At 50.4% G+C, this 13,829-nt stretch overlaps 1 protein-coding gene across 3 annotated transcripts in view; it reads right to left on the bottom strand.

Annotated features, from left to right (window-relative positions):
- The window catches only part of Capn9 (calpain 9), a 36,369-nt gene extending 23,222 nt beyond the window's left edge, over window positions 1-13,147 (bottom strand). For 2 of the 3 annotated variants that reach the window (XM_038312613.2, XM_038312615.2), the window contains exons 1-5: window positions 12,963-13,147; window positions 11,117-11,346; window positions 4,294-4,363; window positions 2,321-2,439; window positions 310-443 (exon numbers count right to left, since the gene is read on the bottom strand). In XM_038312613.2, coding sequence (XP_038168541.1) covers window positions 310-443; window positions 2,321-2,439; window positions 4,294-4,363; window positions 11,117-11,329 — 536 coding nt within the window. In that variant the 5' untranslated portion in view covers window positions 11,330-11,346; window positions 12,963-13,147. The remainder of the gene's footprint in view (window positions 1-309; window positions 444-2,320; window positions 2,440-4,293; window positions 4,364-11,116; window positions 11,347-12,962) is intronic. The other variant, XM_038312614.2, reaches the window with a different exon arrangement.
- Window positions 13,148-13,829: the final 682 nt, after the last annotated feature.

Raw genomic sequence — 13,829 nt, 5'->3', positions numbered from 1 at the left:
TGGTTTAAAACCACATACCTGAGCTGTGGCAAACCCCTGAAGAACCATTGTCCTATGTGGGCCCGGCCCCCAGTGCCTCTTCTGCCAGCATTCCCAAGGCCAGACCAGTGATTCAGGAAGACGGAGGAGACATGAAGCCGCCTTGCTTGAGGCTGGAAATGTCTCGGCCATGGCATGGCCTAGTGGTCCAAGTCCCTGACAGACAGCGAGCGCTCTTCCTTACTAACCACATCACAGTTTCTCCACCAAGCGTCCCTGTGAGGGGAGGGGCCTGGGCCTCCAGGAGCGGGAGGCGGGAGCCCCACTCACTTGGCGTAGGCTTTCTCCAGCAGTGCACTCCAGAACTCATTGTGGTCAGCAGAATGGAGGAAGACCAGGCGGTCCCTGAAGGTGGGCAGGCGGTCATCGATCACGACATCCAGCCACTCGCTGTGCTGCCAGAACTGGTGCCAGGGCAAGATGAGGAGACAAGGGTGAGTCCCAAGGTGTGGCCCCCGTGGTAAATGCTCACCCCATGGGTCCTCCCTCTGAGCAAACTTCCCTTGTGCTCCAAGGAGAATCTTATCTGGTGTCATGCAGGGCCACGTGAATGTTGTGGCAAAGTCAACTGGGTGTCATAGCAGGGTAACCCAGGTGTCACAGCAAGGCTACCTGGATTTGTCCAAATTCAGGCATATACTGGGCTTTCATCCACCATAAAATTCAATTCCAGGACTGTGTCACCATGGAAGTGGGCGAGGAATCAGTCACAACAGACACGTCTGTGTTCTGAGCTAACACATCTTCTCCATAGGACACCAGGTTAGGTGGGCAGGGGAGAGTGATGTATGGGCTCAGCTCTGTTTGTGCACAGCTCATCTCTGTGTACACTTCCACCTTGTTCTGGCCATTCATTATCCCATAATTTCCAACCCGCATAGTCCCACTTGGTTCATAGACAGAGCTCCAACATGATGTGTATGGACTTGGTTTTCCTATGTGCCACGCATGTAGAAATGAGGGTCATATGGGTAATGCATCTGAGAGTCTGTTTTGGTGCATGCATGTGTGAACATAAGCATTTATGGGCTTGAGTACCCATATACATACTTACGTTTATGAACATGTCTGTGAGTGTTTATGTGCATGCATGAAGCGTGTGTTCATTCATGTACATGCACTTGTGAGTTAATCCATGTGTGTATACCCTTAAATGTGCATTGTGTGGGTGTCCTAGTTGGCATCAACTGTCAGCCTGACCCAGCTTGGAGTCATCTCAGGGCATGGCAGTTGAGGAATGGCCAGATTGGGTTGACCTGTGGCCGTGTCTGAGAGCTTGACTTGACTGAAAGCTGATGTGGGAGAGCTCAGCTCACTGTGGGGGCCCCACCCTCAGCAGACAGTCCTGCCCTATGTAAGACCATTAGCATGCGCTAGTGAGCAAACCATTGCTCCGTGGTATCTGCTCGGGTTCCTGCCCTGACTTCCCCTCAGTGAAGAACCATGACCTGAAAGTATAAGCTGAATAAACCCTTTCCTCCTCTGGGTTACTTTTCCATCAAAAGGTTCTATCACAGAGATGGAAAAAAACCAGTACAGAGGGTGAGCACATGTGTGATTGTGTGAGGGACAGAATGTGTATATGTGAATGTGTGGGTGAATATGTGTGTGTGTGCGTGCATGTGCGCGCATGTGTGAGTGCGCATATATGTGAGCTAGCACATCTATGTGGGTGCACCGTGTGTGAGTCCACAGGTATGATAATGCAAGGACGTGCGTTGCCTGCATGTATAGAAGCATGTGTGTCTTTGCACAGGCATGTTAGTGCGTGTGTGTGTGTTTATGAATGCAGGTAGGTATACACACATATTCGAGTCTATACACCTATGAACATGTTTGTACATTGTGCTCATTTGTGTATTACACGTGTGCTTACCTAGATGGAGAGAGATCGGCAGAGGAAGCAAGACAACAATAGGAATCAGACTCCTGGGACAAGCTTCACCATCAGCTGTCACATAAGGTCATGGATTGTGTGACCTTTTTTCTCAGTTTTCTCTTTGAAAGCCTCCATCCAACAGCTCCCCAACTGCACTTCCTCAGTAAAGGGAGCGGCTCTGCTCCCCAGAGGAGCAGCCAGGTTTCCCTGAGGACACTGTGTGCTTCTCCTTTCATTCTGCTTGCTGCCTCTAGAAATCCCCGCAGAAGATTCCCACGGTTCACACTAGGACTCATGCACACTACCACACAGCTCCCAGAGCTGCCAACAGTACAAAGCTGCACACGCTTTCTCCTGGGCCTCCTCCCCCGAAACAAACCCAAAGGCTCAGGCTTTCCTTACCTGGAAGTGAAATATCCCAGCATAGCCAGAGCCAAAGCCTTGGTCCTGGGGAACCACCCTGGCCAGTGCTTTCTGGTTGAGGGTTAGGGAGGCAATGGCTGCCAGGAGCCAGCAGTCTCCTGCAGAGTGAAGGTCACATAGGCATCAGACTTTCTGCTGCTGATTCTCAGGAGTCAATTCCCGAGGGGTATGGAGACACACTTCTGCTTTTCTAAAGACAGAATGACAGCGAATCCCTCTGTCCCCTCCGCCTGTCCAGCCTGCTCTTCTACCGCGCTCTGTGTGCCTCCTAGATACTGGGACAGCATTTGCTGAGTGTTCGCACCTCATCTTCATAAGGACCTAGAGCTGCGTGATGTGTCACAGTAGCTCTGGAGTCAGGGTGGGGAAGGGGTCTCGGAAACAACCGAGTGGTGTCTGCTGCAATCCTGGGCTACTGCCTCTGCTAGACCAGGCTTGGCTCAGCTCTGAGCACCAACAGCTCCAAGGAGGCTCCTTTGCTTTCCTTTCTCCCTTCTTCCTTCCTTTCTTCCCTTCTCCTTTTCTTCTTCTTTTTTCCTTTCTTGATCTTTTCTCATTCTATATACCAGGCTGAACTGGACCCTGTTATGTAGCCTAGACTGGTCTTGACTTATAGCAGTCTCTCCATCCATCCGTCATTCATCTATCCATCTATCACCCGTCCATCTATGTATCGTTTATACATCATCTACTCATCTCCCACTCAGCCACCTCTAGCCATCATCCGTCTGCTCACCTTCATCTGCCTGTCACTAATCCATCAGTAATCTACCCACGCAACATTGACCTGTCCATCATTCTTCTATCCGTCCATTCATTGACCATCCATCATCTATCAATTGTACTATCTATCATCTGTCAATCATATAGCATATCTGTACATTTATTTATGTATGATTTATCGATTTTGTATGGTATATCATCATCTATTTTTCTATCATCTATCTGTATTATCAATCTTGTATATCTATTATCTACCATCTATCTGTTAGCTATCATCTATCTACTTGTTATATATTGACTATCTTTTATAGTTTACCTATATATATTATGTCTTCGATTTATCATCTATCTATTGTCTATTATCTATCTTCAATCTATCATCTACATATTCTATCTATCTATCTATCTATCTATCTATCTATCTTTCTCAATCTAGTCTAATGTCACCAGTTTGAGCATCTGGCTTTGGGATTCTATGTAAAGAAACTCAGTGAAGGCACTGAGATTCCAGTGCTATAACCACAAGGATCACAGTGACAGCCTGGGCTCTGAGTAGCTCAATATACACAAGCCATGCTTCCTTCTTTAGCAGATTCTATGATGTGTTTGTTTTTCACATATCCAGCAAGGGTAAGTTTTGCCCTAACTCTTGATGCACTGGACTGACTTCCCACTCTGAGCCTGAAAGTCACTGTGGTGTAATAGCCAGAAGCGAGGTTTCTGTAGACAAATGGCTTTGCAATCTGAATGCCGGCTGTCATTCATGACCTTGGACATATTGCTTGGTTCCCTTGCCTCAGTTTCCTGATCTGCAGTCTTGGGGAGGTGTCTGGGAAGAGGAACAACAGTGTGCAGTCTTAGGGAGTGTATCTGGCAGGTGCATATGTTCACGGTGCAGGCGTCAGTGAGCTATGAAACCATGTGGTGACCATGAGGAGCTGAAGGGCTGGGAGCCTCTGAATCAGGTGCTGCTTTAAGGGGAGGCTCAACTCTCTGGAAACTTCTGGATAAGCCCAGAGCCCAAGCACTACATACCAGAAAAGCAGGAGTGGCAGTGTGGGGAGGTCACTGGACTCCCTGTGGGGAAGGAAGCTGAAGACTAGGGAGGGAGTGGTCAGGGTGGTGGCCTTGTTCTACCCAGCCCTGTGCCCTGATCCCAAGGGGCCTGTGCTGTTCTGACTCTGGCACTTAAGTGGCATCTCCTGTCGTCCCCTCTCCTCTCTACTTACCCAGCTCCCCTTGGCAGATGTCAGTCCTGGTGGCTCCTCCAAGAATGAATTCTGGGTTTTGCACAATTTCCTGGAGGGTGAGAGCACCTTAGGGAAAGGCCCTTTGCAAAGCAACCATCACCGAGAGAAAGGCAGCCCTGCCCCTCGGGGAAGAAGATTCTCCTGGAAGGTCAGGAGGAGGAAACTGCCAGGGATGTACACTCTGACCTTCCTGGACTCAGCTTAGTCCATCCACAGCTCAGCTCAGGGGAGAGTCTGGCACTGGCACCTTCCTCTATAGAAGCTCACACTCTGTTTCACGAGGAAGTGGGCTGCCAGCCACATACCAAACCTCGGTGTGGGGCCAGGCACAGGCTGGTTTTATATAGCCCCTTACCATGAGAATTACCAGCAGCGGGCCTTTGAACTCTTCTCCATGGAATGAGCACGTGATCAACACCTCAGGCCGGCATCCCCACACCCTACCCAGCTGCTTCCCTTCCCCAATAGATTGTATCTGCGCCACTTCTAGAGGGATGTCTTTATATCACACGTAATTTTGTCCACATGTACTATGAACGCTTTATTACACATTACTCTATTAGGAGTTTAATGTGTGAATTTTATGTATATTACTATAACATTAACATAGAAACCTAATATGGAAAGTTCTATATAAAACACTAAAAAGTAAAAGCAATTAAATGAAACGTGGGGTTTTTTGAGACAGGATTTCACTATGTAACTTTAGCTGTCCTGTAATTGTCTATGGAGACCAGGCTGGCCTTGAACTCATAGAGATCCTCCTACCTCTGCCTCCAGATGCTAGAATAAAGGCCTGTGCCACCACATCCTCCTAAGATGTGTATATATGAAAAAGTGTTTAAAATCTCGTAAGAATGAAGTCATATGACAGGAAGCACGAGATGGCAGTCACCTGTCAACAGAACAGCAGGGTTCTCAGGACCCCTGACATGGCATAGGTAACAGATAGCTCCAGTGGGAACCTTATTTCTGCCCCTCCGCCTGTGCTGAGCATGGCTCCCAGGGCTCAGCATGCTAAGCCTTACCGCCCATCTACATCCCAGGTTTATTTTATTTTGAGACACGTTTCACAAAGTTGCCCCAGCTGGCCTTGTACTCCCCAGTCTGGTCCAGGCCAGCCTTGAACTTGGGTTCCTTCTGCTGGTTGCTGGGATCGTCTCATATCCTCATAGCAGTCACTGGGGCCACCTACCCGGTAGACTGCTGCCTGGGGCGGGGCCACGGCAGTGCTTCCTGGGCGGGGCCACGGCAGTCCTGCCTGGGGCGGGGCCATGGCAGTGCTCCCTGCTGCTCATCCCACTTGTTCTTTCCTCCCTCCGAAACTCAGGCCTTGCAACAGTGGAGCCACTGTTTCTGGGCAGCCAGAGTTGGAATGTGTGTGCGCTGTTTCCTGGAACAAATCTGCTGCCACATTCAGTTTGCCTCAACTTGTCCTACGGGTCTTGATTTCTTTCTTATCCTTCTCCCATCCCAACCCTCCTTTCTTCTTTCTCCTTCCTTCTTTCCTTCCTTCCTCTCAATTTATTTTTTTAATTTATTTTTATTATGTGCGTTGATTGGTGTTTTGCCATGGGTGTTGGGTCCTCTGGAACTGGAATTACGGACATTAATGAGCTGTCGTGTGGGTGCTGGGAATTGAACCTGGGTCCTCTGCAAAAGCAGTCAGTGCTCTTAACCAGTGAGCCATAGCTCCAGCCTCTTCCTTTCAATTTTTGAAACAGAACCTCACTATGTAGCCTAGCCTGGCCTCCAACTTGTGGTCTTTCTGCTTGCACTCTCTTCTGCCTTTTTGAACGTCAGACTCTGTCCCAGCACAAGTGTGGGAGAGAGAAAGTCCGTGTGATCTCTGAAAGAGACCATCAGTCAGCTGTCAGGGCAGGGCTGGAGAGCACTGTGCGTGATGTGAGACCAGAGGCCTAGGGGAGGCTAAGGTGCGCAGAGACCTGAGCATCTTCAGGGGCGTTCCCATTCCCGTGGAGGTCCAGAAGCAAAAAGAGGTTTTGTCAGTTTAAAAGGACAACCTCACCAAACAAATTTCAGTAAAATACAAGACCTACAAGTTATAAAGGTGTGAGGACAAATACAAGTTATCAAATTTTTCTCTCATGCTGCCTTCCATAGTCTTAAAAATACTTTTCATTGTGCAAAAACATCTGTCACATTATGTCATTCTGACATAAACATGCTACTGTTTATACAATGTATATGTCTAAAACTTCTGTTTTCACAAACCCAAAGAATTCTTGTGAGTTCCAGGGAGCTGAATTGAAGGATCTACTTTAAACAGGTCAGATACACACCTCTCGATTCCCTGGTCCTAATTTTTTTTCCCTTAACTTAACTTTGTCCTCTGTTCTGCCAATACCTTAAACAGATGTAAGAGACACCAGACATTTCCATACCACAAACACCGGACAGGAGCAGAGACCAGCTATGCCAGGATGTGACCAGCACCCAGCCTTCTCAGGTTCCCCCCAAAGACGACACCCACAAATAAGTAGGAAGCAATCTTGAGAATCCACTTCTGCTGCCCCAGTTCCTTTAACTTGTGGTGCCTAACATCCTGACTTTTTATTATAAAAAAGAGATGGGAATGTAATGATTTGTTCTGTCTCTTTAAGAGACAAGCCACGCCCACTTCTTCCCTATCTCCTGAGGCAGGCTGATCTTCAGCTTCCAGCCTGAGTTCTTTCTCTTTTCAGTCTCCCTCTCTGAGAGGCAGCTTCAGTCTTTCCCTTCTCTCCTCTCCTCTCTCTCTCTCTCTCTCTCTCTTTCTCTCTGCTCTTCTCTCTCCTCCCCTCCCTTCCATACTTCCATAACCCATTTAATAAATATCCAACCTCACTCTGAATGGCATGCCTATCCATGTCTCTGTCTCTTGCCCACTGCCTCATGTCTCCCTGCACTGGACCAGCCACTACTCGGGGACCTGCAGTTGTCCCTGCCTGGGACTGGCTGCTCTCAGGACCCCCTGCCCACTGCCTGCCGCCACATGGCCTGCTGCCTGCCGCCACTGGGGATCCTGCAGCATTTTTAATTTTTCCATTACCCTAGGAGTCTCTGAGATGATCCTGGGGTAGCTCCAGCTGCGGCTCCTCCTCCTACCAGTTCAAATAGTGTGCTTCCTCCCTGGGCTTCGTTCCCAGAGAGATGGTGGGAGTGGGGAGTCTACTAAAGCCAGCGGCTGAAGTGAAAGCTGGTAGCTCTCCATGAGGCCCTCAGGATGTGGCAGTTTTGGGGAGTGTAGTGTCCTAGGTCACCTGCTGAAGAAGGGCTCTGTGCCTTTATTTGTTTCTAAAGTGTTCATGTGACCTTAGGGGGAGGGTTCTGGGGACAGACTGTGCTGTTGGCTGTGCCAGAAGCCCAGGCCTGGCAGAAGACCGACATGGGAGGCCAGCTTCTCCCTGAGACCCTGCACAACCTTTTGTACCCGACAGCAGCCCCAGCAGCCTTGGAGTCTGTCCATTAACTGACCCCATCCACCATGCCCAGGGCAGACAATGAGGCAGCAGAACAGCTTCTCCTCCATCTTTGTGTCTCAGGGTGGCTGTGTGGCCTTCTCTGTACAGCACGGCACACTGCTGTCCTTCTGTTGTCCTTTTATGCTGTCCTCTCCCAGGACATACCCAGCCTGGTCTGTCCCCTCTTACCCCTGGAGACACCAAGTTCCTTCTCCTCCTCCCCTCCCCCACTTTTCTTCACTCAGGCTGCAGGTGAGGCTAAGAACCCACCACCTCCGATGTCCAACTGGTTTTGTGTTCCCTTTTGTCACACACAGCTGTGTTTGACAAGAAGGAGGGCCACTCTGCCCACAGCCCATAAAGGGGCTTGACACAAGCTATTGAGATGTGCCCTGTATGAGGTATGTGCTTAGCCACAGGCTTTCTGGAGGCTGAGGCAGCTCAGGGCCTCTCTGTAGGCCTGTCCTGCATCAGGCCCTACACGTCCACCTTGGCAAGACAAGAAGACTCTCGGGGTTCACCATGGCTGTAGGGCTGAATGAGGAGAGCAGGCTCCCCGTCTAGGAAACAGATGAGTGTTTGGGGGGACAATATGTAGCTAGGGGACAGTTTGGGTCACACTCAGGGGAGGCAGATCCAGTCCTGAAAGAGTCCACAGGATGGGCTGTGGAACCGGAGACTGAAAATGGAATGTGAAGATTACAGGCATGGCTTGGCCCCAGCCTCAGTCAGGAAAGGGCAGAAGGACTATCCTGGGAGGAGGCATCAACTTTCCAAGAGCGTTTTCCCAAGATCTTGATTACCAGCAATTCCCAGGATTGAGAGAACTGCGCCTGTAGCTCATGGCCCAGGCAGCCGTTCACCTCTGGATGGAATGCACCCTCCGACTGAGAAGTTGCTCAACACTGGACAAAATGCATCCATAGTCCGTAGCCCAGGCAGCTGCCCACCATTAGGTAAAATGCACACCCATCCTGGCCGGCAGCCACGTACCCATTTATCCTTGTCCCGAGGCTGGAAACCAGCCCAAGAAGACCTGAAGGTTACCAAAGTGCCATCGGAGGTCACTTCTCTGTGTCTTAGGACCTGGGCTTTTTCACATTAGAGATGTCCATTTTCTTCTATAGAACAGACCAGTCTATTAATCCACCCTCATGACCCAGGTATCTATCTTTACCGCCAATGGCCACATGAGGAAAACCAAACTAACGTCAAGTGTCTTTCAAGTGCCCAGAAAGAGATCCTGGGAGCCTTCACTATGTTCTACCAGGAAAACTGAATGCTCTTTACATAAGACACCAAAATAGGACTCAATATTGCACCTTCCCATGAGGACCATTGCCTCACTGATGGAGGCCAGGACCATATGTACACAGACACATATGCATACATATGATATATATGTACATGCAGATGGGCACACAAATACCCATGAGTGTACACAATACATACACAATCTAAAACAAACATATACGTGTGTACATACACTTATAAACTGCACATTGCCCAGGACAGGAACTAGCAGTGAGTATTGGTTAATTTTGATCATCTTGATACAAGCTAGAGTTATTGTGGAAGAGGAAACTTCAATTGAGGAATTGCCGCCATCAATTTGAACTGTAGTGGGGGCATTTATTGATTAAAATTTGATGTGGGGGATTCAAGGCCATTGTGGTAGGTGTCCCCCTGGGCAGGTGGTTTGGGGTTGTGTGGGAAAGGTAACTGAGCAAGCCATGGGAACCAAATAAGTAGGCAGCGTTCCCTCACATGATCTCTGCTTCAGGTCCTGTCTCCAGACTCCTGCCCCGAGTTCCTGCTCTGATGTCCATTTATGATGGACTATAAGCTCTCAGGTGAAGAAACCCTTTCCTCCCCAGGCTGCTTATGGTCATGGTGCTTAGAAGAGCAGAAGAAAGCAAACTGAGACAACCCCACTGGTTTATAATTCATGCCCCCAGGAGCCCTGATGTCTTTCTTGTGTGTTTTCTAAAAGTTAGACATGTGGTGTGTTGAGCACATTGACATCACTGAAACGATGTGCAAGAGGAGGCAGTGGTTTTGGTAAGGGGGATGAGGGCTGAAGGCTGCCAGGATGGGCACGGTAGGTAGAGGCACTTGCGTATGGACCCAAGGACCTGAGTTTGACCCCCCAGACCTCACAAGGTAGCGAGGAAAAGAGACTCCCAAGAGTTGTTCCCTGACTTCCATACATGGGCTATGGCATGCTTGCTTATTTATTCATGCCTTCAGGCAGAATAAATAAGGGCTGGTAAGAGGCTCAGCAGGTAAAGGCACTTGATGCCTAAGGTCAATGGCCTGCATTTGGTCCCTGGGACCCACATAGTGGAAGGAGAGAACCTGTTCCTGCAAGTTGTCATCTGTCCATCACATGACCGTTGTGGCACTCATGTGCACACACACACACCACACACACACACACACACACACACACACACACACACACAAAGTAAATGGACAAACAAATAAAATGTCAAGATGAGATTCTGAGCGGCCGATGATGGAGAAGCATACAGTGAAAATATGTTTTTTACTAAGGACACTTGTGTGCCGGCCCGGACCTACCTCAGTCAGCTCTAGGTGAGGCAGCAGCCAGTCCACTGCCCCTCCCTGCACACAACATCTGTTCCCACCCAGAGGGTGCAGCATCATGGCCCTGGGTCCCAGGGAGGGCCCTGACTAATCTGGACTGCAAATATTGACCATGTGTCCTGAACACCAGCTGGGGCCTCCTAGGCACCACATTGGGGGTGGGGTGGCACCCACTGGCTTTGTCTCTCTAGGAGTGGTGTGTTGCTTTGGAAAAGTAGCCCTGCTTTACCTGGGGTCCAGGTATCGCATACTACTTGCTGAGAACCTGTAGCAACATCCACCTAACCCCCTGGTTCATCCTCAGCTCCGGACCAAAAGCTTCAGAGCAAGGCTGGCTGTCTCCTAATACATCACACACATCTCAACTGACCCCTGCCCCCCGCCCTACTCCCGTACCTGCCATCCTGGATAGTTTGCCTTTGTGTTCCGATTGACCAAGTCACCAGAGCACTGTCCTTGGGCTACAGCTCTGATCCTGCTCACAGGTCTAGATGAGACCTTCTCTCTCTATGTCCCCAGATGCAGTGGGACGCAGAGCGGGAGGCCAAATGTTGTGGTTGGGGAACAGCTGAAGGTGTCTCCAGCCAGCACATTACCAGAAAGCCTCCCACAAAGGACAGAAAGTGGTCTTACAAGTGACTGGCTCTTCTCTACCCCTTTCAGTCTGCCCCCCTCTCTCCCCTTATCCCTATCCCCCTCCTGTCTCTCCTTCCTCTCACCCTACTTACCCCTGGTCGTTTCCACACAAAGGGGACCTGGGGCCTCTCACTGTAGAACAGGGAACTGTTGCTGGCAGGGAAGTCTGCATCTTCAAACAAGGTTCTCGACTGCAGGCAACCCTGCCTCAACTGTTCAAAGCTTTGACCCGAAGAGTGGATGGTCCGGGCATCCCCAGGGACTGGGTGTGGCTGGGGCCTCAGAGACCGATGCAGGTAAGGCATGACTGCTTCTCCACAGCCTGGTAGAGGCAGAAGATGTGAGAGACGAGGGGAGAGTGGCCAACAAAGAGGAACAACCAGAGGCCCTCACCCTGGCCTCCACCAGCTTGCTGGGCCCCTCCCTGTGAAATGAGATAGGGCCCCTCCCAAATGGCAAATACCAAGTGAGACCTCTGCCCACTCAGGCTCCGAGGAGGCACAGGCATCTCTAGAGCATGGCAAAGTCTGATCAGAGGTAGGAGGTACCTCTGTTCGAGGCAGGGGGAGTGCCTGAAGGACAGACAGGGCAGCTCCATAGGGAAGGATAGCAAGCAACCAAAGGGGTCCAGGAGTGTGGGGCCCAGAGTCAGAGCAGAGTGGCAGAGCTTTGCAGTTGGAGGGACCTGGGTGAATGACAATGTCACACTGCCAGCAGAGCTCCCTGGGCTCTTGTGAGCACAATCCCAGCCTGACTTCCATCAGGGCTCAGCAGCCTCTTCTGCGGCAGGCCAAGTCCACTGAATGCCGTCTGTGATCCAGCCACTCACTCACTTGACGGTCACAGTTGCCAAAGTAAGTGTGTTGCCACAAAGATGAGGTTATAGCCATACGGAGCCTTCCCTACAAGGCTGGGGAATTGGTTCAGCTTGGGAAACTGCTTACTGCCCATTCAACGAGGAGCTGAGTTTGAGCCTCCAGGATCTACATTAGAAAAAGCTGGGCATAGTAGCATCCACTTGTGATCCCAGCACTGAGAAAGTGGAGACGGGTGGGTCTCTTGGGGCTAGCTCAGGCCAATGAGAAATGCTGTCTCAAAAGAACAAGGCACTCCATTGGGGGTGGCAGACATCTTTAATTCCAGCTCTCAGGAGGCAGAGGCAGGTGAATCTCTGTGAGTTCCAGGCCAGCCTGGTCTCCAAAGTGAGTTCCAGGATAGCCAAAGCTAGCTATTACACAGAGAAACCCTGTCTCCAAAAACAACAAAAAACAACAAACAAACAAACAAACAAAAGAGCAAGGTATGAGGGCTGGAGAGATGGCTGAGCAGCTAGGAGCACTGACTGCTCTTCCAGAAGACCCTAGTTCGATTCCCAGCACCCACGTAGTAGCTCACAACCATCTGTAACTCCAGTTCTAGGTAACCCAGTCACTTCTTCTGGCTTCTGCAAACACTGCATACATTTGGTACATATATATAACGCAGGCAAACACCCATACAGATAAAGAAATAATAACAGCAACAAGGTGTTTGGCACCAGAGGAATAACATCTGAAGTTGACTTTTGGCCTACACACACACACACACACACACACACACACACACACACACTTATACTCCCTACAAAAGCGTGAGGTCCTGGTGGTTTGGCCCCGAGACAAGTGAACTCAACTATAAATCTCCCCTCCAGACCCTGCGCTCCCCACATCCTTCATCACATCAAACCCTCCGTCAGGATCTTGAAGCTCTCGGTGGCTTAAGCAAAGCGTCTAGGCATTTCAGGGGTAGACCCAGGTGCTGTCCAGCACGGGCTCTCTTCCTGGAGTAAGGACAATGGTGTCTGAGCAGTTAGCAGGGCCTGTGGCAGGGTCTCCAGGTCTACGGGAGCCACTGGGAAATGCCGGCTGGGTGTCTGGCTGAGATGAAGATGATCCCTACCTTTATAGTGTCCTGTGCTGAGACAATTGCCCCATCAACAGAGCACATGTCTAGCGTGGAGCAGGCCCTGGGCTGGGTGGTCAGCGCCTCCGAAACAGGCATGGTGGCCCATGACTGCAATGCCAGCACTGGGTGGTAGGGCAGGAGCCGTGGGAATCTAAAGTTCCGGGGCTATCCTGGGCTATCCTGGGCTATCCTGGGCTGTCCTGGGCTAGAGACCCTGTGGAAAGGAAGAAGGAATGAAAGAGGGAGGAAAAGAAGGAAAGAGGAAAAAGAAATCGTCTAATTTCTCCCCATCTCAACTTCACGGTTAAGTTCTTCAGAACAGGGCCAGTCCCTCAGAGGCTTTCTGTTCTCGCACACCAAGGGTGCCATTTGGATGTGCCTTACCGACTCACAGCATCTGAGACAGCCTTCAGGGTGCAAGGAGGTGAAAATCCATTGCTGAGGATGAAGGCCTGTCTCATAGCCAAGAGTCATCAGTGGGATTTCCTTCTGTGGGAAGACAGTTTCATGCCATGTGCTGATAACATCACCTTGAGACAGGGTGCCACAGTAGGATGAGGCGGTCACAGGCCTCTGCTGGGGCCCAGATATGTGTGACGATGCTGCATGGTGGGAATGACCAGCATCCCACTGTGTGGGAGACGGAGCCTCTGGGTTCAGGGGACGAAAGTGAGCTCACTGTGTCGGACCAGGGATCAGGAGGCAGGTGCTATGGCTGTAAAGGCGAGGCAGGTGGCGGGCATGGGGTTGCACACTGACTGGGAAGGCAGCCTTGGGAAAGCAGCTCTCTGGGAGGGCTGGATCAAAAGTTTGAACAGAGGAAAAGAACGCCTTTCCCGTGCTGTAGATAAAACAGGTAGA

The sequence above is a fragment of the Arvicola amphibius genome, chromosome 15 (genome assembly GCF_903992535.2).
Source record: "Arvicola amphibius chromosome 15, mArvAmp1.2, whole genome shotgun sequence".
NCBI lineage: Eukaryota > Metazoa > Chordata > Mammalia > Rodentia > Cricetidae > Arvicola > Arvicola amphibius.
The sequence above is the reverse complement of the archived record's forward strand: the minus strand, read 5'-3'. Positions and strand labels throughout refer to the sequence as shown.